This window comes from Leptodactylus fuscus, chromosome 1 (assembly GCF_031893055.1).
Source record: "Leptodactylus fuscus isolate aLepFus1 chromosome 1, aLepFus1.hap2, whole genome shotgun sequence".
Taxonomy (NCBI): Eukaryota; Metazoa; Chordata; class Amphibia; order Anura; family Leptodactylidae; genus Leptodactylus; species Leptodactylus fuscus.
The window spans coordinates 341,970,907-341,996,281 of record NC_134265.1 but is presented as its reverse complement, the minus strand read 5'-3'; the positions used below and the strand labels follow the sequence as shown (position 1 = coordinate 341,996,281).

The window sequence follows — 25,375 nt, the reverse complement described above, 5'->3', positions numbered from 1 at the left end:
CAGTGTATGGTGTCTATAGGCTCATTTGGCACTATTATATACTGGCACTGTATGGCTATAGTATATATACAGTAAATGACGCTATATGGCAATAACTGCTTGCTATGTGCACTAGTCCTGTAGACACTGTATAGTCCTATGGAGAAATCACACACAGCAGTGACAGCCCCGCACACATCACTAGTCTCTGACATCCGCACTGCGCACGCTCCACTTTTGACAGCCAACATATTACGTCACGCACTCGGCCGGTCACATGACTCGGCTGCCGCTCTCCTGTCATTGGCTGCCGCACTAGGAAGTGAAGCTGCGGGTCATGTGATCAGAGCAGCGGTCTGGACATGGACGGTGCAGAGGAGGGAGGTCTGGAGCTGATCGTGAAGCTGCCGCTGGCTCAGTGCCCGCAGGTGACTATACTGCTGCCCCCACCGGCGGGGCAGGGTACTGCACTGATAACTGTACCCTGCTGCCTCCTTATATGGGTTACCCGGGGTGTGCTGGGATTTGTAGTCTCTTACATACAATATATAAGGAAGTGTAAACTGTGCATTGTACTTTATGTCCTGGGGTAGATGTGTTATATTGGATTCTGTGCTGATCTGTATCGTACATGTTATACAATCTGGGTGATGTATCCAAATGATTGGCTGCTGCTATCACATAATACATATCCAGCATATAATAGATAGCCAGCAATCCAGGCTTGTGCACAGAACAGATACCATGCCCGCCTATGGATAGTAATAACGCTGGGCATAGACCTCACCCTCTTATACAAGCGGATACATGTGATCCCGGCCTTGGATTTGTAGAGTTTTGGGTCAGTTCGTGGGGTTATGATGTCATAAATACGTCTCATCTGTGAATATATGATGAATAGTTATTATTGCAGCAAAACCCCTTTAGTTTAAGGCCCCACATTACAGAAACGCAGCTTTTTTTGTTTGAGCCAAAGCCAAGAATGGCTGCAAGAGGAATGGGAAATATATACAGAGTACTTATACTTCTATTGTCTGCGCAATCCACTAAAAAAAATGCAACCGTTCCCCAACGTGCGGCCTCAGCCTTAAAGAGGATCTTTGATGGTTTGGGGCACAGGCGGTGTTATATACCACTGGAAAGCCGACAGTGCGCAGAATTCAGTGCATTGTTGGCTTTCCCGATCTGTGCCCCAGGTAAAGCGCTATCAGTCCCGGTACCGTAGCGCTTTACATTCAGAAGGGTGTTTCTGACAGTCAGTCAGGTAGGTCCTTCTCCACAGCAGCGCCTATGGCGCTGTACAGGGTGAGCGGGGAGGAACGCCCCCTCCCTCTGCTCACAGGGCTCGTCCATAGACGAGTATTATCAGGAGGGGAGGGGGCGTACTCATACAGCACAGTACAATAGGCGCTGCTGTGAAGAAGGACGTTCCTGACAGACTGTCAGGAATGCCCTTCTGACTGTAAAGAGTTACGGTACCGGGACGATAGCTCTTCACCCAGGACACAGATCGGGAAAGCTGACAGTGCGCTGAATTCAGCTTTCCAGCGGTATATAACACCGCATGTGCCCAAACCCATGAAAGATCCAAGAGGACTGTCCCCTCTCCTGTCTGTTTTAGTAAATTAGTGCATTTCCAATGATATAACAATTCTGGAAAATGTTGTTGTTGTCATGTTCCTCTGTTATTACTACTAGAAATTTATGACTAATTTTACATTTGTGTGTTCTCAGATCGCAGGTATTGCCGCTTGGTCTCCACTGTATAAAGCTGTGCATGGCCGCTCAGGCACCTGCTCTGCTCCTGAGTGGGCACCGTGCGGGCATCTGGTGTATATGTATGGTGGATATCGGGAAGGGTTTAAAAGGAGTCTTTCTATAGGAACATCTGTATCAAACTAATGACAGTACCTTGTATAGCGGCTTCTACACTTTCCAAAGATGACTTTCTTATTCTGCATTGCAGCTCCATTTTCATAAAAATTATTATTCTAATACAAATTAGCTGAAAAGGAATTTAAGGGCAGTTATTCTCCTGCAAGGGCTTTGATTTCTGCTCCATACTGTATAACTGCCCCTGCCCACAGACAAAGTGGAAGATGTCATTCAAGCAATGGAGGGGGGGGGACTAGGTGGGGGTTTTAATTATCCAGAGCAGTGGCTCTTAAACTTGTTTGAGGTACCGAAGCCACCAGTTTCATCTGCACACTCACCGAACCCTTTAGTGATAAATCAAATATGATTTTTTTGCAAATTCAAGACATAGGTACATGTTTGGTTTTTTTTTTACCGGTACACAAAATGAACCGTGCATAGGGCCTAGGGTTCGATTGAACCTTGGTTAAGAACCACTGATCTAGAGAGTGAAGCTCCACTAGAAGAAATGTCCTTAACAGGGCTGGTTCTAGGTTGTCCTCTATAAAATGCCCTCCCCCATTAGAATGTTCCTTCCATTTGGGAAAAAAAAATAAGTGTCTTATATAATCTTCCTGCAAATTCTGCTGCTGATCAACTGCAGCAAAACTGATTAACCCCATAGGTCCTGAAACGAACGACACCGATATCTCCGACAGTCAGGCGCATACCGGGAAAGCGGCTTATTGCCGATCCCTGAGGGCATGAAAGGTCCTCATTAGCTGGGAGTTATTAATACAATAGTGCTCCTGACATAAGTCATGTTATTACCTGTTTTACAGTAATCGTGCCCTCCAGGTAATGGTCGTCCCCCCCCCCCCCCATGCACTATTACTCTAATTGTTCAATACTAAAAGTGCAATTACTAATTACTGCAATAGTGCACTAATATGACCGGCCAAGGGTATTAGTCTCCCACCCAATATAACTAAGGCTATTAGCTGTGGGGGTGGCTGGAGAGATGTGAAGGTCATGGCACAGATGTAGACAGCGGTGCAGTCTGGCATTTACCGTCTTCCTCTGACCTTTTCACTACCTTCTGCTTAGGATGCCTCATGGGAGATGTGGCCCTGATCCCTAAAGCCCTTTTCGGCTGATTTTTAATTTGCATATGAATAAAATACTGATTTTCATTAAAATGGAGCTGCAATGCAGAATAACAAAGGCAGCTTTGGAAAGTGTAGAAAGAGACTTATAAGGTGCTAATACTAGTCTGCTACCAATTTTCCCGCTGACTGACTGACACCCTTGGAGCGCTGTCTGTGCTATTACAGCCAATTTAATTGCTGTAATACATCTTAAAGAGGAGCTTTCATGTCCTCGGGCACAAGCGGTTTTATATACTGCTAGAAAGTGTCGGCTTTCCTGTTATGTGCCCCGAGGCAACAGCTATAGGTGCCATTACCGATAACTCTTCACTGTCAGAAGGGCGTTCCTGACAGTCTAGCTGGGCTGTGATGAACGCCCCTCCTGACAGTTCTGTCCATAGCCCTGTACTGTCTGAGGGGGTGTTCCTTACCGCAAAGCAATGATGCTAAGTGGTGAGGAACGCCCCCTTCTGACTGTACTCTATGGATGAGTACAGTCAGGAGGGATGGGGGGGGGGCTTTCCTCACCCCTCAGCGTCATGACTGGGCAGTAAAAAACGCCCCCTCTGGCAGTACAGGGCTATGGATAGTGCTATCAGTCGGGGCGATCCTCACAGCCCAGCTCGACTGTCAGGAACGCCCTTCTGACAGTGAAAAGCTATCGGTAATTGCACTGATATCTCTAGCCCCTGGGGCACATAAAGGGAAAGCTGACATTGCGCTGAATTCTAGCACTATATAAAACCACATGTGTCCGAGGACATGAAAGCTCCTCTTTAAATGGTCGCTAACTTTTGAATTAAAGGGATTCTACCACTAAAACGCTGTTTTTTTTCTGCTTTAGACGTCAGAATAACCTTTAGAAAGGCTATTTGTCTCTTACCTTTAGACGTGGTCTCCGCTGCGCTGTTCCTTAGAAATACCGGTTTTTACCAGTATGCTAATGAGTTCTCTGCTGCAATGAGGGCGGGCACCAGCGCTCAAACGGCGACGTCCCCACTGCTGCACGAGACCCTCCCTCCAGCGACATCTTCTTCTTCACCTGAATCCTCCCCTTCTCTGTTGTCTTCCTTCTTTGTCAGCTCTGAGGCCTGCACAGTCTTGCCTTGCAGCCTCGAAAATATGTCCGCCGGCCGGCATGTGCAGTCGGCTCTACCAGTGTCTTGCTGGCAGGGCCAACTGCGCAGGCATCAATGTTGACGAAGAGGGAAGACAACAGAGAAGGGGAGGATGCAGGTGAAGAAGAAGGCGTCGCTGGAGGGAGGGTCTCGGGCAGCAGTGGGGGTGCCCCCATCACCGTTTCAGCGCTGGGGCCTACTCTCATTGCTGCGGAGAACTCATTAGCATACCGGTAAAATCCTGTATTTCTAAGGAACGGCGCGGCAGGAAACCACGTCTAAAGGTAAGAGACAAATAGCCTTTCTAAAGGCTATTCCGACGTGTAAAGCAGAAAAAACAGCGTTTTAGTGGTAGAATCCCTTTAAATTTGCATAAATCAATAGTACAGGCCAACATAAGAAGCATTCAATACATCTTATCAGAGAAAAATGCTTCTTTCTACACTTCCTTGATTCTGTTACTGCTTCTTAAACTTTTTGCTCACTTTGGAATCTGCTGAATTTCACCTTGGTCTTCCAAGTCAGACTCCAGCTCACTGAGGCATCACATTGCACATGTTCATGTAAGTGTATAGAGAGGGGATGAGCGATAAGAAGCAGAACCACACATGCACATCCTATTGAAGTTAATACATTTACTATCTCAGCACAAGTGCTTTCTTCACTTCAGTACTGTTCATTATTTCTGTATGAGCTATATGGTGCAGCTGAGTGAAAGAGACAGAGTAGGAGGGAGCATAATCTCCTGTTTTCTCCGTGTGATGCCTGTGAGAGACATCATAGCAGATACTTTTGATTTACCAGCACAAGGAAAACTGAGACTTGGCCTACACTCCTGAGCGTGTGCATTTACAGGTCTGTGAGAAAACTGCATGGATACTACATGTGTGCAGTCTGTGCCCTCTAAAGACACATAGATTGCATTAATGAGCCTGGGCTGCAAAATGCGCAGCGATAGGACCTGTCCTGAATTTTGTCCCTAGGCTCACCACTTCCTACAGGGACCCCTGATGATACACAGTTGTGAAAAGGGCCATAGAAAATGATGTATTTTTTTTATTATTATTATTATTATTTTATTTTAGTTTCTCCACAAAGTCATCGATGGAGTCTGTGGCCGGGCGCAGCCTCGATTTCAGGACTATGGCAGTATCTGGAACTTGAGGGAATGGCTGGAAGTCTTAGAAAGCACTACTGCTTTTATTAAAACTGCTGCTGGCAAAGATGGATCCTCAGATGAGGTAAGTCGCCAGTTTACCTTTCAGTTCACCCTGAAATACAGAAGGAGATATACTCAATAAATCTGGGGCTGATCTAGCGGGACTCCAACACTCTGCCTGTCACCAGCTGACAATAGGTTTCACTTTTTTCTGCTATGAGTGTACTGCAGGAAGGGTTTATCCCTTTTAAATGTGTGAACTTCCACCAAAATTAAAAAAATAAAATAAATGACTGAACCAGCAGAAATGTCTATAGAAGCACCACATTTAGTAACTAGCTTCAGCCTTTGTGATAAATTGTGATGTTGGATGTCTGTCTGCAAAAATTACAGGAAAAAAATCCAGTGTATTTAACCCCTTCCCGACATCCGCCATAATAGTACGGCGCTGCTGGGAAGGACTTCCCGCAAACCGCTGTACTAGTACGGCGGCTGCATGGTGCGCACACAGAAACTGTGTGCACCATGCCCTGCGGGTCCGATTGAGGATGTTAACCCCTGAGATGCCGGCGGTTAAACATGACCGCCGGCATCTCCGGGGTTTCAGTATGTTATGGTGCCGATCGGCAACCCCGTGCCGGTTTCGGGGGGTGCCGATGTTCATAGGGGGCAGCCTGGGGTCTGATCACTACCCCATCATTTACCCCCTCCAGGTACCTGGTTGATCCTGCCCAAAAGGAAGCTGTCAGCCTTGTGCGTCTACACAGGCTGACAGCTTCCTATACACTGCAATACACGTGTAACACGGCTTTCCCGTAGATATAATGTTAAGAGAAAGTCCTCAGAGGAAAACTCTGTGAACTTTCTCTTAAAAGTGCTGTGTGCTGTGTGCCCGTTTACGTCCCGTGGGGCCCCGGCCTAATAGTGCGCATTGTCATTGTACTGGTAAATATTGCATTCACATTTTCTGCCTCCATACTATTCAAGCTTGTAAATTCACCCGGTAATATTTGCAGGACGTGTGTGTAGTATTTGTAAGCTCAGGGCTCCTCTCCTGACATCACTCTCTGACAGCTCTCCTTTTCTTCTAGACGTCTAGTGAACTGACTGGATTAAATCCAGAATGCCAAGAAATAATTATGAAGTGCATAAAGAGTAGAAAATCTGAAATTAAAGATGCCTTGGTAGAGAAAGTGTGTTCTATGTCCTCGGCGTATTTACAAGATTTTGACTGGCAGCTCAAGGTAGGTTTTCTCTTCAGTATCTAAAGGCCTTGTCAGATATGGTGTAATCTCATAAATTTTCCCCCCCAAAATTGTTCTGGTTATTTTTTATTTTTTGTGGTTACGCCTGCTACAACCCCTTAGAGATGATCACTGGTTGGTAACTAGTAGAGAGACTATTTCCTTTGCAGATCAGGGATGTGCACACCTGGATTTGTTGCAGCATATAACTATGTCCCTTCCCCACTGGGCCCTTCTACTAGTGATCACAGCAGTACCACTCCTCCCTCTCAGCAGACCTTCACAGCAGGGTCATTGACATTCCTAATATTTGATTTGCTAGGGTGCAGTTTGCACCATGTGTGCTGGCTATACACCTCAATGTGCTATACTTCAGTTCTATAGTATACATGTCTGCAGAAGTCACAATAAATCTCATACAGTCGTCCTAGATGTCTGGATAAGCGTTTTTATTTGTTCAATTTTTTGTGTGTGTATTAACCCTGTAAGGACGCAGGATAATCTGTACATTAAGGCTGGGGCCCCACGGGCCGAAAACGCCATGATTAGGCTGCAGCGGAAATGTTGCTGGAAAAATCGCTGCGTTGCACAGTACTTGCAAAGTGGATGGGATTCATGCAAATCCCATGCCCACTTTGCGGAAAAGATCGCAGCGCAGACATGCTGCGATTTCCAAGACTGTCACGGTTTTGAAAATCGCAGCATGTCAATTACATCTACGGAAACGCCGGCGGCTTTCCCATAGATATAATTGTAACAGAAAGTTGGTGGAGGAAAACTCCATGAACTTTCTGTTCAAAGCACTGCGGGAAGAACCGCCTAAATGGGTTGTCCAGGCAGAAATGGACAACCAGTTAAAGGGGTATTCCCATGACGCTTGTTCACTAACCTGCAGGCTGTTGTGCTCTCTTCACTTCCTGCTTTTCTCGGCACATAGGTGGGCGGGGTTTCACTTTCACGGGGTTGGTTGTAAATGAATTACCACAGTGTGAAGCTGATGTAGCAGAGCTGGATTTGAGTCAGTTTGCATTACATACAGAGGTAATGGACTCCCTATCTCAGCCCTTATCAGCCAAATTCAATTAAACCGGCTGTTAAGAGCTCAGAAATCCCGGAGCTCTCACCTCCCCTATCTGAGAAGCTCCGCTACTTATCAGACACAAACAGCTCAGAGCTGCTCCCAGCCCCCCCCCCCCCCCCCCCCGAGAGCAGGCAGCTACATCACTTGACAAATGAGCAGATAATCCCAAGGGCCATAGAAACGGATTGTAAACAATGAAGTGAATAAATTAAGATAACGGCCAAACAAAGCAATTTTGATAAAGCAATGCATTTAGGAAAAGTCTTAAATTCACATAAACTAGCAGTATAGATAGGATCCTTGTGATGGGACAACCCTTTTAATTTTTAAAACAGCCGGGTGCGGTATGCAAAAAAAATCATACTCTCCTTTCTGTATTGCTCCAGTGCCTCCTAGTGCGTTCCGGTCTTCTCAGTCCATTGTTATGGCCTGTTCACACGTAGTAAACGCGCGTGTATTTTGGCAAAATAAACGTGTAAAAAAAAAAAAAAAAACATGTAAAAATAAGACTCCCATTGACTTCAATTACATTTTACATGTGTATTTTGACTTTTTTTTTTTACACGTGTAAAAAAAAAAAATGTCATCGAAGTCAATGGGAGTCTTATTTTTACATGTGTATTTTGCCAAAATACATGTGCGTTTACTCCGTGTGAACGGGCCCTTAACTTGTGGTGGAATTCCCAGCCACAGGTGAACACAGAGTCCAATCAGCAGCCTCCACAAAGGGCATGATATGTCACTACCTGTAAGGGCCCCTTTACACGGCGTAAGCGCGCCACCCATTTAGACACGTATACACGTGTCCGAGCGCGGCGCTTCATTGGGAAGTGTGCGTATATCGGCATATTCTCGCGTTTCCCATTGAAATCAATGGGCTCTGTTTTGAGGCGCTGCTCGGACACATGTATACGTGTCTAAATGAGCGGCGCCCTTAGGCAGGGTTCACACTACCGTTGGTGTCCGCTCAGAAGGTGTCTGTTTAAAAAAACCAAACAAAAAACAGACACCTATCCTAATGGACACAAATAGACAGTAACTGATGGCTATCATTTACTGTCCATTATATGTCCGTTGTCCATAGACCTCAGGAGGACACTTACTGTCCGTATTTTTGTTTTTTTAAACGACTGAAAAGTCCTGCATTTAGGATTTTTTTTTTGTCCGCTTGAGAAAACGGACATGGTTATAAAATCCCATAGAAATTAATAAAAATTGGAAACGGACCAACTAGTGTCCGTTGCTAAAATCTTGTACAGACAATAGCCATGGACACTGCTGAGCGGACACCAACGGTGTCACTGATATCCTGCTGAGGCCGCTGATTGGCCTCAGTGGTCACGTGACTGCTGAGGCCAATCAGTAGCCTCACCAGAAGGGATCCGTAACATCACAGACAGCGAACAGTTTCACTTTGAATAGGATCGGAGCAACGAGGACGGGTGAGTGTGATTTATTTATTTTTTTCTTCACCCCCTCCATGGCTTATTAAAAAAAAATAAATAATAATAATTAATAATAATTTGTCTGAACAAACTCTTTAATGCTCAGTGACTTTTTTTTCATATTTTTCCTCTCCGCCTTCAAAAATTCATAACTTTTTTTTTTTTTTTTTTTTTTTTTTAATTCTGTTGATATAGCTACGTGAGGGCTTATTCATTGTGTGTTGAGTTGTGCTTTCGTTTGGCACAAAATTCTATCATCATTTTTTGCATTTTTGTTTTTTCAGCCTTATAAACTACATGGCAGCTTTGTCCGGCGGGTCATTACGATTACGGCGATACCATATTTATATTGGTTGTCGTTAGGTTTTACCGCTGTTACAAATTATTATTATTATTTATTTATATAGCACCATTAATTCCATGGTGCTTTACATTTGGGGGTTATATACAATACACAGAATATACAGGTAGATATAATACTAACAATGACCGATTGGCACAGTGGGGTAGAGGGCCCTGCCCGCAAGGGATTACAATCTATGGGGGAAGGGGGTAGAGACAGAAGGAGAGGGGAAGACTGTACAGATGGCAGTGCGGTGATAGTGTTATTGGAGGTTGTAGGCCTTCCTGAATAGGGGAGTCTTCAGGGCCTTCTTGAAGTCTGTGATTGTGGGGGTCAGTCTTATGTGTCTTGGTAAGGAGTTCCAGAGTATGGGGGATGCACAAGAGAAATCTTGGAGACGGTTGTGTGAGGAGCGGATGAGAGCAGAGCGGAGTAGGAGGTCATTGGAGGATCTGAGGTTACGTGAGGGCAGGTAGCGGGAGATTAGTGCAGAGCTATATGGAAGGGACAGGTTGTGGATGGCTTTGTATGTTAGCGTTAGTAGCTTGAACTCAATTCGCTGGGCTATTGGTAGCCAGTGGAGGGACTGGCAGAGGGGAGCAGCCGATGAAGATCGGGGGGTGAGGTGGATTAAGCGAGAAGCGCAGTTTAGGGTGGACTGGAGGGGGGCAAGGGTGTTAGCTGGGAGTCCATGGAGAAGGGTGTAACAGTAATCTGAGCGGGAGATTATGAGGGCCTGGACGAGCATCTTGGTAGTTTCAGGGGTGAGGAAGGAGCGGATTCGGTGGATGTTCTTGAGCTGGAGGCGGCAGGAGGTGTTGAGGGCTTGAATATGTGACTTGAAGGATAGGTCAGAGTCCAGGGTTACCCCAAGACATCGGGCCTGTGGGACAGGGGTAATTGTGGTTCCATTAGCTTTGATAGATGGGTCAGGTGGAGGGGCCATACAGGATGGGCTGAAGATGAGGAACTCTGTTTTCTCCATGTTGAGTTTGAGAAAGCAGGAGGAGAGGAAGGAGGCTACTGCCGCTAGACAATCTGGAATTCTGGCCAGCAGGGAGGTAATGTCTGGTCCAGAGATGTAGATTTGGGTGTCGTCGGCATAGCAGTGGTACTGAAAGCCATGAGATTCTATGAGTTGGCCCAGGCCAAGGGTGTAGATGGAGAACAAATAACAATAAACAAATAAAACTATACTTCTTGAAAATGAATGATTTTTCATGGGGTCACCGTATTCTGACACCTATAACTTTTCTTACTATCCTGTTGATGGATATACTGTATGTCCGATGTCTGGTCCTAGCTCTCGGTTGTGTAACACAGATGAGTGTTAGCCGTGGCTTTACAGGCTTTATAGCGTCGTACTATGATGGCGTTGAGCATTAACTATATGTTCAGCGTGCCGTAATAGAACCCTGCTTGGGCTTATGGAGGAGAAAAAAAATAGGAGAATAAAAAATTCAAATCGGGCCCCCCTTTCCTTATATCACAAATAAAAAGAAGGAAGAAGATGCAGAGAGAGTCCCTTCCAGACGAAGATGGAGGCAGCCCTGGAGATTTCTCTCGCAGCACTGGGGGTGGTCAACTCATTTGCATACTGAAGAAAACCCGGATTTCTACCGAACGGCGGGGCGGAGAAGTCCTCTAAAGGTAGGAGAAGAAAAGCCTTTCTAAAGGCTATTACTACATGTTGGGGACAAAAAAAATGTCATTTTAATGATAGAAACCCTTTAAAATGATTAAAGTATTAAATAAATAAATATATATATATATATATATATATATATATATATATATATATATATATGGTATTAAACTATATAAATCTGGTATGGCTGTAGCCATGCTAACCCAAAGACTATAAGGAAGGTAATTTTTACTGTGTAGTGACCATGGTAAAAACCATACCCCCAAATTACTGTTTATATGTGGAAGACTGTAATGGCTCCCCTGGTTAAAGGAGTATTCCCATGTCCCTTGCTGCAAAGACTTCTTTCTTCCTGGTTTTCGACGTCAATTGGTGGGCGGGGTTTCGTATGCAAAGCCACATTGTCCGACTACCTCCAGTTTAGTTCCACCCCCAAATTAGCGTGTAGCTCTGCCCACCACATAGCGTGATCCTATGGGACGACTGAAGGGCCTGTGATGTCATCAAAGGTCCTATAACACTTGGATTTAGTTTGTTCTTTATAGAGTCGGCTAAATCCTAGTGAGCAGAGGGACCAGGTCCTTTAGCCCATTAGGATTTAGACTGTTTTATATAAGAAAGCAGCACTCATTTCCCCCCTCCTTTATCTGAGAGCAGGAAGCTAGGTCACATTGTGTGGTGCAGACACAGGAACAGCTACAGACACAGGCTCACTCCTGTGCACTTAGCCCCTCCCCCCTAGAACAGGCAGCTACGTCACCTAGGAAATGAGTAGATAATCCCAAGGGCCATAGAAACGCAGTGTCAACAATGAAGTGAATAAATTAAGATAGTGGACAAACAAAGCAGTTTTGCTGAAGCAGTGTATTTAGGATAAGTCTTAAATCCACATTAACAAGCAGTATAGATAGGATCCTTGTTATGGGACAACCCCTTTAAATAGCGACCTCTTAGCATTATTGTGCCTACATATCATTTGTCTTCGTACTCCTTTGGAGAAAAATGTGACACCACCTCTGCATGTCACTCGGTTGTTAATTGTATGTTCCATTAAAGAGCTCTTACATCGTGACATCACCTGCATTGAGCTTAATATAGAGACTTACACACCAAAAGTTGTGTGCAGATGTGAGCTGGTATTGCTGATGTCCCGGCATCTGGCTCGCTTCCACCCGCCTCTGTCTTGGTAATAGCCCCTTCTAATTACACAGATGGCCGGGGTCATCTTTAGTCTTAGAGGCCTTTACACCTGTGAAATGCAATTATAGCAAATGTGTTCCTACAAAGCGGATACTCATTAAGTTAAATTGAAAACAGCATGTACATCGCATTGAAACATACCGGGATGATCCGCGGCGCCCCACGCCACTTGGAAAGAAATGCCTGAAAAAGACTTATTTACAGTGGAAAGCATGGTTTTATGTTTAATGGCTTCCGGTGGCCACTTTACAATCTGCTACCTCATTGTCATGGCGTTCAGACGTGGTCTTCGGCTTGACTCCATAATCAAAAGACTGATGAGCCCGGTGCCACTGTCTTCCAGTCCCTATGAATACAAGCAATGAACATTCATCAGCTGGCAATACGAATTTTTAAGTACTGGAAAGTAGCGTAGAGTATGGGAGTTGCTACATTTACCATATTGGTAAACTAACTCTTTACATTCAATATACAGTATGGTGCACAAGTTTTAGGCAGGTGTGGGGAAAAAATGCTATTATTGTTTATTTATATAGCACTATTAATTCCATGGTGCTGTACATTATTATATTAATTCCCTGGCGCTGTACATTATTATATTAATTCCATGGTGCTTTACATTATTATATTAATTCCATGATGCTGTACATTATTATATTAATTCCATGGCGCTGTACATTATTATATTAATTCCCTGGCGCTGTACATTATTATATTAATTCCATGGTGCTGTACATTATTATATTAATTCCATGGTGCTTTACATTATTATATTAATTCCATGGTACTGTACATTATTATATTAATTCCATGGTGCTGTACATTATTATATTAATCCCATGGTGCTGTACATTATTATATTAATTCCATGGTGCTGTACATTATTATATTAATTCCATGGTGCTGTACATTATTATATTAATTCCATGGTGCTGTACATTATTATATTAATTCCATGGTACTGTACATTATTATATTAATTCCATGGTGCTGTACATTATTATATTAATCCCATGGTGCTGTACATTATTATATTAATTCCATGGTGCTGTACATTATTATATTAATCCCATGGTGCTGTACATTATTATATTAATCCCATGATGCTGTACATTATTACATTAATTCCATGGTGCTGTACATTATTATATTAATTCCATGGTGCTGTACATTATTACATTAATTCCATGGTGCTGTACATTATTATATTAATTCCATGGTGCTGTACATTATTATATTAATCCCATGGTGCTGTACATTATTATATTAATTCCATGGTGCTGTACATTATTATATTAATTCCATGGTGCTGTACATTATTATATTAATTCCATGGTGCTGTACATTATTATATTAATTCCATGGTGCTGTACATTATTATATTAATCCCATGGTGCTGTACATTATTATATTAATTCCATGGTGCTGTACATTATTACATTAATTCCATGGTGCTGTACATTATTACATTAATTCCATGGTGCTGTACATTATTATATTAATCCCATGGTGCTGTACATTACATTAATTCCATGGTGCTGTACAGTATTATATTCCTGATCTCAGCATTGTTCTCAAATGTTCATCCTCATCCTCATCCTCCTGGTAGTTAGCAGAAGATTTATATAAAGAATGTCTCGGTACATTTGTCCATTCATCCTTCCTTCAATGACTTTTTTTTTTTTTTTTTTTTTTTTTTTAAATGTAGATTGTGAGCCCCACATCGAGCTCACAATGTACATTTTTCCCTATCAGTATGTCTTTGGAATATGGGATGGAAATCCATGCAAACACAGGGAGAACATACAAACTTCTTGCAGATGGTTTTTTGCCCTTGGTGGGATTTGAACACCAGGACTCCAGTGCTGCAAGGCTGCAGTGCTAACCACTGAGCCACCGTGAGGCCCCTGACGATGTTTGCCAGCGCTGTATGCTGAAAAACCGCCTCACACGATGATATTCATGATATTATCACCTCCAAACTTCACTGTTGGTATGGTGTTTTTATTATTAGTATTATTATCATCTACTAGCTTCTGCCCGCAACTTTGTCCGCGTGTTGTTGTTGGTGATGATCCGCTTATATGTAGCCAACGGATGTTGCTGAAATTTGCCATAGTTCTCCCCCCTTCCCCATCAGCGGCTGAACACCACATTCCTGCATCGTACTCACACAAACTGTACCCCCGATATACTCCTCTTGCCCACACACAGGCTGCATCTTCGCTACTCTCCTGACCTTCCATGAGACTCCATTTTCTGCAGCTTCCACACTGTCCGCTTCAATACTATATAGCTCCACCCACAAAATAGAGTGTAGCTCTGCCCACACAATAGCGTGATCCTATCCGATAATGGCTATAGAACCTGTGATGACATCATCAAGGGTCCTTTAGTGTAGTCTGAACATAAATTCGGTCATGAAATCCGGTCATTTACCGGGATAAGTGACCTATGTTTTAATCGAGGGTACAATCTATCTACAGTGCCTACAAGTAGTATTCAACCCCCTGCAGATTTAGCAGGTTTACACATTCGGAATTAACTTGGCATTGTGACATTTGGACTGTAGATCAGCCTGGAAGTGTGAAATGCACTGCAGCAAAAAAGAATGTTATTTCTTTAAATTTTTTTTTAAATTGTGAAAAGTTTATTCAGAGGGTCATTTATTATTCAACCCCTCAAACCACCAGAATTCTGTTTGGTTCCCCTAAAGTATTAAGAAGTAGTTCAGGCACAAAGAACAATCAGCTTCACATGTTTGGATTAATTATCTCTTTTATCAGCCTTTTCTGACTATTTAAGACCCTCCTCAAACTTGTGAACAGCACTCATACATGGTCAACATGGGAAAGACAAAGGAGCATTCCAAGGCCATCAGAGACAAGATCGTGGAGGGTCACAAGGCTGGCAAGGGGTACAAAACCCTTTCCAAGGAGTTGGGCCTACCTGTCTCCACTGTTGGGAGCATCATCCGGAAGTGGAAGGCTTATGGAACTGCTGTTAGCCTTCCACGGCCTGGACAGCCTTTGAAAGTTTCCTCCCGTGCCGAGGCCAGGCTTGTCCGAAGAGTCAAGGCTAACCCAAGGACAACAAGGAAGGAGCTCCGGGAAGATCTTATGGCAGTGGGGACATTGGTTTCAGTCAATACCATAAGTAACGTACTCCACCGCAATGGTCTCCGTTCCAGACGAGCCCGTAAGGTACCTTTACTTTCAAAGCGTCATGTCAAGGCTCGTCTACAGTTTGCTCATGATCACTTGGAGGACTCTGAGACAGACTGGTTCAATGTTCTCTGGTCTGATGAGACCAAGATCGAGATCTTTGGTGCCAATCACACACGTGACGTTTGGAGACTGGATGGCACTGCATACGACCCCAAGAATACCATCCCTACAGTCAAGCATGCTGGTGGCAGCATCATGCTGTGGGGTTGCTTCTCAGCCAAGGGGCCTGGCCATCTGGTGTGCATCCATGGGAAGATGGATAGCATGGCCTACCTGGAGATTTTGGCCAAGAACCTCCGCTCCTCCATCAAGGATCTTAAGATGGGTCGTCATTTCATCTTCCAACAAGACAACAACCCAAAGCACACAGCCAAGAAAACCAAGGCCTGGTTCAAGAGGGAAAAAATCAAGGTGTTGCCGTGGCCTAGTCAGTCTCCTGACCTTAACCCAATTGAAAACTTGTGGAAGGAGCTCAAGATTAAAGTCCACATGAGACACCCAAAGAACCTAGATAACTTGGAGAAGATCTGCATGGAGGAGTGGGCCAAGATAACTCCAGAGACCTGTGCCGGCCTGATCAGGTCTTATGAAAGACGATTATTAGCTGTAATTGCAAACAAAGGTTATTCCACAAAATATTAAACCTAGGGGTTGAATAATAATTGACCCACACTTTTATGTTTAAAATTTATTAAAATTTAACTGAGCAACATAACTTTTTGGTTTGTAAGATTTATGCATCTGTTAATAAATCCTGCTCTTGTTTGAAGTTTGAAGGCTCTAACTTATTTGCATCTTATCAAACCTGCTAAATCGGCAGGGGGTTGAATACTACTTGTAGGCACTGTATGTGCCAAATTTCAGGCAAATCCATTCAGCCGTTTTTGCGTGATTGAGGAACAAACATCCAAACACACAAACTTTCACATTCATTCATAATAGATAATAATAGTAGGATAGTAGGATTATTGTATAGCGCCATCATATTCCTCAGCGCTTTACAGATATTGAACATTGTTTTTGAGGTGATATGCCGTGTGTATTAGTAATGGGACACCTTTTTTTTTTTTTTTTTTTTTTTTTATAGGCCATCAGTTAAACCAGCTGATATCATTCCTCACTTGTTGCTATTATCTGTTACAAGATTTTAGCAACGGACTCTAGCTGAACTGTCACAAATCTGTTACGAATTCCATTCATTTCAATGGGATTTTGTCTTTTTTTTTTTTTTCTTTCTTTTTTTGCAGACTAAAAACCAAAACCGTTTCATGATGCACATCAAGCATCTGTTATATTTTAACACTAGCATGTGCCCGCGACTTCGTCTGCGGGTTCGCGATGGCGTTGAGCCGCGTTCATGTATGCAACTGCTGCTGGTTGTGATGTGCCATGTGCGCGCCGGTGGGATCCGTCAGCGGCCCCCCACTCCCATGGCACCCCACTTTCCCACGGTGGCCCCACTTTCCTTTTCCGCAGCCCCCTGCACAGTATTGTTAGCAGCCATTTTCCCGTGGCCTGCGCAGTCTGCTCTACTCAAGGCCCGACGCCTAGAAGTTACGAGCCTGCGCCGGAAGAAGACATTAAAGATGACGCGGCGGACGAAGAAGGAGGCGGCGCTTGGAGACACTTCTCTGGCAGCGGTAGGGACGCCCTCATCGCTGTTTGAGCACTGGGGACGCCCCCATCACTGTGAGAGAACTCATTTGCATACCGGTAAAAACCGGTATTTCTAAGGAACGGCACAGTGGAGACCACGTCTAAAGGTAAGAGACGAATAGCCTTTCTAAAGACTATTCCGATGTCTTATCCACAAATAAAAAAAAAAAAAAAGGTTTTAATGGTAGAATCCCCCGAAAAAAAAAAACTAAACACTTGTGATCTATGCAACACGAGATTGGCAATTTTTTTTTAGCAAAAAGAAAATGTCTTTGCCATTTTAAGCCTAGCATGGCGCATTTCCTTAGTCTGTACAGGAGACTTTCTATGAACCCTAAGCCTGGAGTATTTTAATTTTCAGACTTTTTTCTCTCCGTGTGCAGGAGTTATCGGCAGTGCTTCCCTTTGGTACTCTGACCTTCTGGTAATGAGGTGCCGGGTCCCTGGAGAATCCAGTTTTTTCATCCTTAATATGTTGCACAATTCGAGAAATGAATTGCAGATGTAATATAGTTGCTGTTCTGGGCTCTTAGACTTGCGCCACTTGCATTTTTCACCCATGGCTAAGTAGAGGTTCTTTATCCCCATTTTATTTTTCTGAAAATTGGTTTTGAACAAATGGAACATTGCAAAATGATGAATTTTAAGTGAATTTCTGACCTGAAATGGCTCGCACAGAAATAACAGAAAGCATCATGTTGTTCCGAGCCCATCTGCCGCTTGATATCGATTTATCTTCCCTGATTGAATTGTAGTGGTGGTCTGAATGTAAAACCGAAAATGTGAGAAACGGAGAACATTCCTCTCATTAGGGAGCGGTGCTTAAGAGTCTTGCTGATTTCATACATTTATTCATTGATTTGGCAGTGAAATGTAGCCTAGGTCTGAATAGAGCGCCTTACATCATCCCTCTTCCTAAAGTAATTAAATGGATTTCTCTATATTGAAAGTGAAACACGGCAATGAAAAATTTTTTATTTTTTGTGCATGCAATAACATGTGAATACAATATTTGGCGATATGCCGTGGCATCAGGACAAGCGGTTCTGAGAATGAAGCCGCTGTGAAACCCCATTCTCCGCTTACATAATGATCATTGCAGCCGTTCATAAAACCTGCAATTTCTGCTCAAATATACAGTTGATGTTTCTGCTCTTGTGAAAATGACTACGTTCCGAGATAACGTTGTCAAGAGATTATTTCGGATGAAAATGAGTCCTCTGCTCTTATAACTATTGGAGACGCTTGCCGGTGTGGACTTAAAGGGGTATTTCTACTGGGGACGTTTATGGCATGTCGACATAAGCGAAGCGTGAAGAGTCACTTTGGAGCAATGGAAGAAGTCGGCTTGGTGCGATGAATCACCTTCTCTTTATATCAGGGGTGCTCAACTACTTTTAGTATCGGCCCACTGACCGGGGTCCACTATTATGTGAAGCTCCGAGCTGAAAAGTAGCTTTTTGTATTTTTCAGATATAACATGTCTAACTATAAACAAAAAATTTTGAAAAATATTTCATGTTAATTTAGCCTTCCCTGATGGTCAAGTAAAGTTGACGGGCCAAGGTCACTTAGGGGGTGTTCACATTTGTACCCCTGTGCGCTCTGTGTCATCATTTTGCCGGGTTTCCGTCCCAAGCCCCGGCGAAACGGTATAGGGGACGGCTGGGAAGCAGTCCCCTATGCAGTTTCGCCGAGGCTTAGGATGGACACCCGCCGGAATTATGACACAGAGTGCACAGGGGTGCAAGTGTGAACACCCCCTTACTAGTGAGGGGGCATCAACGTGACCAAATACTGTGCGAGGGAGCAGAGTTAGTTGGGGGGGGGGGTGCACTAATGGGATGTTAGTGCTTTGACTAACAGTCAATTGTGCAACATAACTGTGTTTTTCGTTTTGTTTTTTTAGGTTTTTGTTTTTCCTAAGGAGATACAGCAGTAGTGGGACTAGCCCCAAATGGCACTAGGGCTAATTGCAAATTCTTATACTGGGTTCACATTAGCCCCCTTAACATCATGCAAGACTCAGTTAAAAGGCCTACTGACATGATGCGGAGTTTATTGCAAAATTAGTTTTTCTATTCCAAAAGGCACAGATTCCCAGCTATGGACAGCGCTGTTTCGGTCTTTTGGACCTCCTCAGCAAGTCTCTGTACGCCTATGTAGGCACGCACTCTCCCTAATGTGTACGATTATCCCCTGACCCTGGTCTATAGTCTCTCACTCTGCCAAATCAGTATCCCTGCGCTGTGCTGAGGAGGCCCAATAGGCCGAAACAGCGCTGTCCATAACTGGGAATCTGTTCCTTTTGGAATAGAAATACTAATTTGGCAATAAACTCTGCATCATGTTAGTAGGCTTATTAACTGAGTCATGCATGATGTTAAGGGGGCTGACACTAGAGGGCGGCATACAGAGGCACTGTTCTCCTAATTACATCCTGGAGAATAGATTTGCATATTTTTTTTACCTAAAATTCAGTTGATCATAGACCCAAAGACTATAATGGGTTTCTGCCAGTGTTATATTGAACACCAGTGGAGAGAGAAGTCCACCTTGCAGGACGTTTCTTTACCAATTGTAGGTGGAATCTGCAGCAGAGTCTCCACCACAGATGTGAATCCAGCCATTTTTGTTGCCACCTGGAGCCCTGCCTTCATATCTTGGCTCATGTATTACATGGCTGCCGACTTATGTGGCCCATTGAAACAGAGAACAATTACCCATAGGTCAATTTTTCCGGTTTACACACGAACTGTGTCTTATGTACTTTTTATAGTTCAGCACAAACCTGAGTGTTTTTCTATTTTCCCCCTTCTAGCTTGCTATGTCCAGTGATAAGCTCTCTACATTGCAAATGCCACTTGTGAATCTCGACCTGGATATTGTAGAAAATGGAGCAATTGCACCTGTCTCCATCGAGATGAATAAAGAAGAGTTGCAGAATCTTATCAATTCTCTGGAGGCAGCTAACAAGGTGCGTGTTGGCCTTTTATCTGTCCTATTATCCCAGATCACCTTTCTTCCTCCAGAATATACGCGGTGTCTGAATGCATTGAGATGACATCTACGTGATTTATTTGGACTGGATTTCCTGGAAGTGCTACCTTATACAAATGTAATACTGGAAATTAGACGTGATAAATGGACCGCCGTGCCTTTTTATACGGGGATGCAACACAATTTTACTTGTGACGGCTAGCGCTGATTTATCTGAATGCTAAAAAATGTCTCCATATTTAATCGATTAGGAAATGACTTTTCCATGGTGTGACGTGTTTTTCTGTAAGGATTCCTCATCCGCAGAGCTGCATTGTAATGGTAAAGTAGGGCCTGTGTCCTTGTCATGCTTTTATTATTTAGGGTATGTAGTGTGTAGAAATAAAGTCACTGCCACCAGAGCATTTGCTAGTTAAATTGTAATTTTTTTTTTTCACAAGAAAAGCCTTGTTATTTTTTAATAATCGTAGTATATTTAAATTAGCAATCAATTTACAAAAATAATTAGATGACAGGAAGGAGATTTATAATGTATCAATAGAACTCATTTGGCCACCTGTCAGCTGGGGGAAATAAAAAAACAAAAAACAAAACCACAAAAAAAATAAATAAATAAATAAATCCTCCCTCCCTCCCTCCCTCCCTCCCTCCCTCCCTCCCTCTATCCCTCCCTCTATCCCTCCCTCTATCCCTCCCTCTATCCCTCCCTCTATCCCTCCCTCTATCCCTCCCTCTATCCCTCCCTCTATCCCTCCCTCCCTCTATCCCTCCCTCTATCCCTCCCTCCCTCCCTCTATCCCTCCCTCTCTCTATCCCTCCATCCCTCCCTCTATCCCTCCCTCTCTCCCTCCCTCTATCCCTCCCTCTCTCTATCCCTCCCTCTATCCCTCCCTCTATCCCTCCCTCTATCCCTCCCTCCCTCTATCCCTCCCTCCCTCTCTCTATCCCTCCCTCTCTCTATCCCTCCCTCCCTCCCTCTATCCCTCCCTCCCTCTCTCTATCCCTCCCTCCCTCTATCCCTCCCTCTCTCCCTCCCTCCCTCCCTCCCTCTATCCCTCCCTCCCTCTATCCCTCCCTCCCTCTATCCCTCCCTCCCCCTATCCCTCCATCCCTCCCTCCATCCATCTATCCCTCCCTCCATCCATCTCTCCATCCAAGCCTCCATCCATCCCTCCATCCATCTCTCCATCCAAGCCTCCATCCATCCCTCCATCCATCTATCCCTCCCTCCCTCCATCTCTCCATCCACCCCTCCATCCCTCCCTCCATCCACCCCTCCATCCCTCCCTCCATCCACCCCTCCATCCCTCCCTCCATCCACCCCCCCATCCCTCCCTCCATCCACCCCCCCATCCCTCCCTCCATCCACCCCTCCATCCCTCCCTCCATCCACCCCTCCATCCCTCCCTCCCTCCCTCCATCTCTCGGTTTCATTGCTTCTTAAAGGTCTCACCTACTCCTCAAACAGATCAGTTTAAGTCTTCGGACAACAAAATGATCAGCCTTATTTTTTGCCAATTTTTTAAATATATATTTAATTAATTAATTACATATTATTTAATATATAATTGTATATAATTTTTATATATAGATATGTGTGTGTCAGAATTTTCAGTCTGGCCATGACCATAACATGTGGCATACAATCTATTTTTTTTTTTTTTTTTTTTTTTTTATTTGCCAAACAATCGTATCACTATCTCCATGAAAGTATATTATAGGAACTAATGGAATTTTTTATTAAAAATATCCTCTATGCCCAAAGTTACCACCTTTGGAATATTTTAGTTTCAGCAGCGCCGTGTTAAATTGGCACCAGAACCCACACATTGTCTGACTTTCATGGCTATAACTCTCCATTTGTGAGGCTAGGGCCCCGTGGGACGGAAACGCCACAATTTGCCCACGGCAGAAACGCCATGGAAATTTTTTTTTACAGTAAAGGCAAAGTGGATAAGGGATTCTACCGAATCCCATACCCACTTTGTGGTAAAAACTGACGCGGTTTTGGAAATCGCAGCATGTTATTTATACCTACAAAACACAGGCGGTTTCCCCATAGGTATAATTGTAATAGAAAGTCCGCGGAGGAAAACTCCACAAACTTTCTGTCCAAAACCTTGCGGGAAGAACCGCGATGCGTTGCCGCAGTGGTTTTTCCCGCAGCGCTTTTTTGCTGCGGGATGTCGCGTGGGGCCTTAGCCTGAGACGAATTTACTGGCCTGAACTGTATCCCTGAACATGGACTCCTAACATTGTAGTTCTCTGAGGCTAGGTGTCACCCGTATAATAGAACTGTAATCACTATGGAACAGTATTTCAGTGTCCGCTATGAACTGTCACAGACTGAGTAATTCTGTGGTTACTATTAGAGGAGACCCTAGGTAACGGAGGATGAACCTGAGGCCAAAAATCAGAAGGCAGCAGGCCAGGATTGACTTTTTATGAGTTTTATGGGAGTCGACGTAAAACTGTCTTATATAATCTTGATATAATTCCGCACTTCTATTCTAACTGCTCATGACTGTGTAAGTGTAACAAAATCAATTTTTTGTTTTGTTTTGTTCTCATAAAACCATAGTTCAGACGAAGACGACAAACTTTGAAATATTCTTCATATAAGAAATCCGTTTGCCTTTCTTCTGTCACTGATCAAATCTGCACAATAGAACTCTATGCAAGAGGAGGGGAGGAATAGGAGCAATCCTCAGAGACATTAGTAATAGAGATGAGCGAGTAGGTATTCGATCGAGTAGGTATTCAAAATACTCGTACTCGATCGAGTACCACTCGCTATTCGAATGGAAAAGTTCGATGCAGAACCAGCATTGATTGGCAGAATGCTATACAGTCGGCCAATCAATGCTGGTTCTTCTCCTACCTTTAGAAGTCTTCTCCGTGCAGCTTCCCTGCGGCATCTTCGGGCTCTGAATTCACTCTGCCAGGCATCGGGCCTGGGCAGAGCCGACTGCGCATGTCCGCACTACAAGCAAGTCGGCTCTGCCCAGGCCCGATGCCTGGCAGAGTGAATTCAGAGCCGGAAGATGCCGCAGGGACCCTGCAAGGAGAAGACTTCTCGGAGGATCCAGCCCGACCCTCACTCGTGGACTTGGTAAGTGTAATTTGATCGAATGTTGCCTACCCCTGAAACGAGCATTTTCCCCCCATAGAGTATAATAGGGTTCGATATTCGATTCGAGTAGTCGAATATTGAGGGGCTACTCGAAACGAATATCGAACCTCGAACATTTTACTGTTCGCTCATCTCTAATTAGTAATAGAGACGGTTCTTTTTCACAACACCGCTAGGTTGTCAAGAATTAGTATCCAATCTTCTCCTGACAGAAATGACTCCTGTAATGTTGTAGAGATCTTTCTCCTTCTCTTTTCCTCCCTCCATAGAGCCCAGTGTAAACTGAGACTGCTTGTCTATGGAGTACTGATAGAATGAATCAGATAAGTAAAGACACAGTAACTTTTATTTTTTATTTTTTTTAATGAAGCAAATGGTAAAGTTTGTTTCCCTCGTTCACATGTGTGCCCGGTCTCCGTTCTGCAGGTTTCCGTTTCCTGCACAAAACTGAGCAGGAGATGGAAACCTGCAGGACTCTTTCACACCTATTCATTTGAATGGATTTGAAAGATGTCCGGCCGTGAGCGCATGCATGCAGAAGACGGAAAGCTCAGAACGGATTCCGGGCGCTAGTGTGAACCTAGCGTTACCTGTACTTTGTAATCAAAAATACAACAAAAATAATGAGTAGCGTCAGAAAGATAGCTTGGTAGCAGCAATGGTGCGAACTCAACCAGTCAGAGACGGGTACACAAAATCTGGTGCAAACAGGTTTATTTAGAGAAAAAACGGGAACGTTAAATAAACTTTCACGTCAGATATATAAAAAAAAAAATAAGCAATATAAAATGCAACCTTTGACTTCAGGCAAAACAAAACTCCTGCTCGTCCGAGTTCTAACTAATACAGTATAAGGTTAACTGTACATGTGGCTTACTTCTATCCACACGAACAAACAAAACACAGGGTTAAGGGGATATTGTTACTCCTTGGGGAGAGACCACCATATAGGTGTGTGGAGACTTATTAAGCCTTTAGCACTCCACTTCGCAAAGGATCACGGGAAGAATATGCAAATCTGTCTTCCATGATGTAATTAGGAAAACAGCTGCTGCCCCAGTATTGCAAACCAATAGAGGGCGCTGACTGGAATGTGCAAGCCTGTCTTCCCTGATGTAGTTAGGAAGACAGAACTCCAGTGAAATAACCCAATAAAGGCTGCTCCCTTTTACATCATGCTCGACCTTCCAAGAGGCCTTTGTTTTGGGTTATTTCACTGGAGTTCTGTCTTCCTAACTACATCAGGAAAGACAGGCTTGCACATTCCAGTCAACGCCCTCTATTGGTTTGCAATACTGAGGCAGCAGCTGTTTTCCTAATTAAATCATGGAAGACAGATTTGCATATTCTTCCCATGAAACAAAACACAATAAGTCCTAGCTTGTTCTCAACTCGGCTCTTCAGGACAGACCCAGGCACCTCCACTCACTCCCAGGATCTGCAGGCTCTGCAGTCTTTTATTGCCCATTAATAAGCCTTAGGAACCACACCTGGGGCTGAGGCCTACTCAAGACCCGCACTGGACCATACATAAGTCAGAAACCTGGGGGAGACAGCTCTCTGCCTGTCACAGTAGGTAAAAAACAAAAACAAAACTTAATAAAAAAAAACCCAAAAACCTAGATAAAATGTATTAAAACATAAGCACTTTTTCAACACGGTCTTGTATATTGTAATTTATTACAGTGTCCTCCATTTTTTTTATTAAAAGCAAAATAAACTTTTCTTCTTGTTTGCAGGTCGTCCTTCAACTAAAATGATGAAGAATTGGAGAATTACATTTTCCGAGCAAGCCCTGAAAGATTGTTGTACTGAAATAGCCAGATAACATATCAAAACATTACCAGAGAGACTTTAGGGGGCGTACGTAAATTGTCTTTGTATGAATATGCTCTACAATCTGTCGCCAGTGCCCCTGAAATCTCACTTTGGTTGTAGTGAGAGCCGGTCTTGGTCTTGCGGCAGTGTACATAGCCTTTTTGTATTTTTTTGACAAGCAGTTTAATTTTTTTTTTTTTTTTTTTTTTTGCGGCTCTCAGTATATAAAATTTATATACATGCCATGACTTAAATTTTTAGGTGGGATTATTATGTGAAGTACAATTTCATTTATGTATTACAAGCAAAAGTGAAATAAAAA

General features: G+C 43.7%; 1 protein-coding gene across 1 annotated transcript; it reads left to right on the top strand.

Annotated features, from left to right (window-relative positions):
* The first annotated feature begins 295 nt into the window (after positions 1-295).
* On the top strand, positions 296-25,375 carry COMMD8 (COMM domain containing 8). Its single transcript, XM_075261627.1, has 5 exons — positions 296-407; positions 5,185-5,340; positions 6,350-6,502; positions 19,924-20,079; positions 24,975-25,375. Exons 1-5 carry the CDS (start codon positions 342-344, stop codon positions 24,993-24,995), a joined length of 552 nt encoding a protein of 183 aa, XP_075117728.1. The 5' UTR covers positions 296-341; the 3' UTR covers positions 24,996-25,375.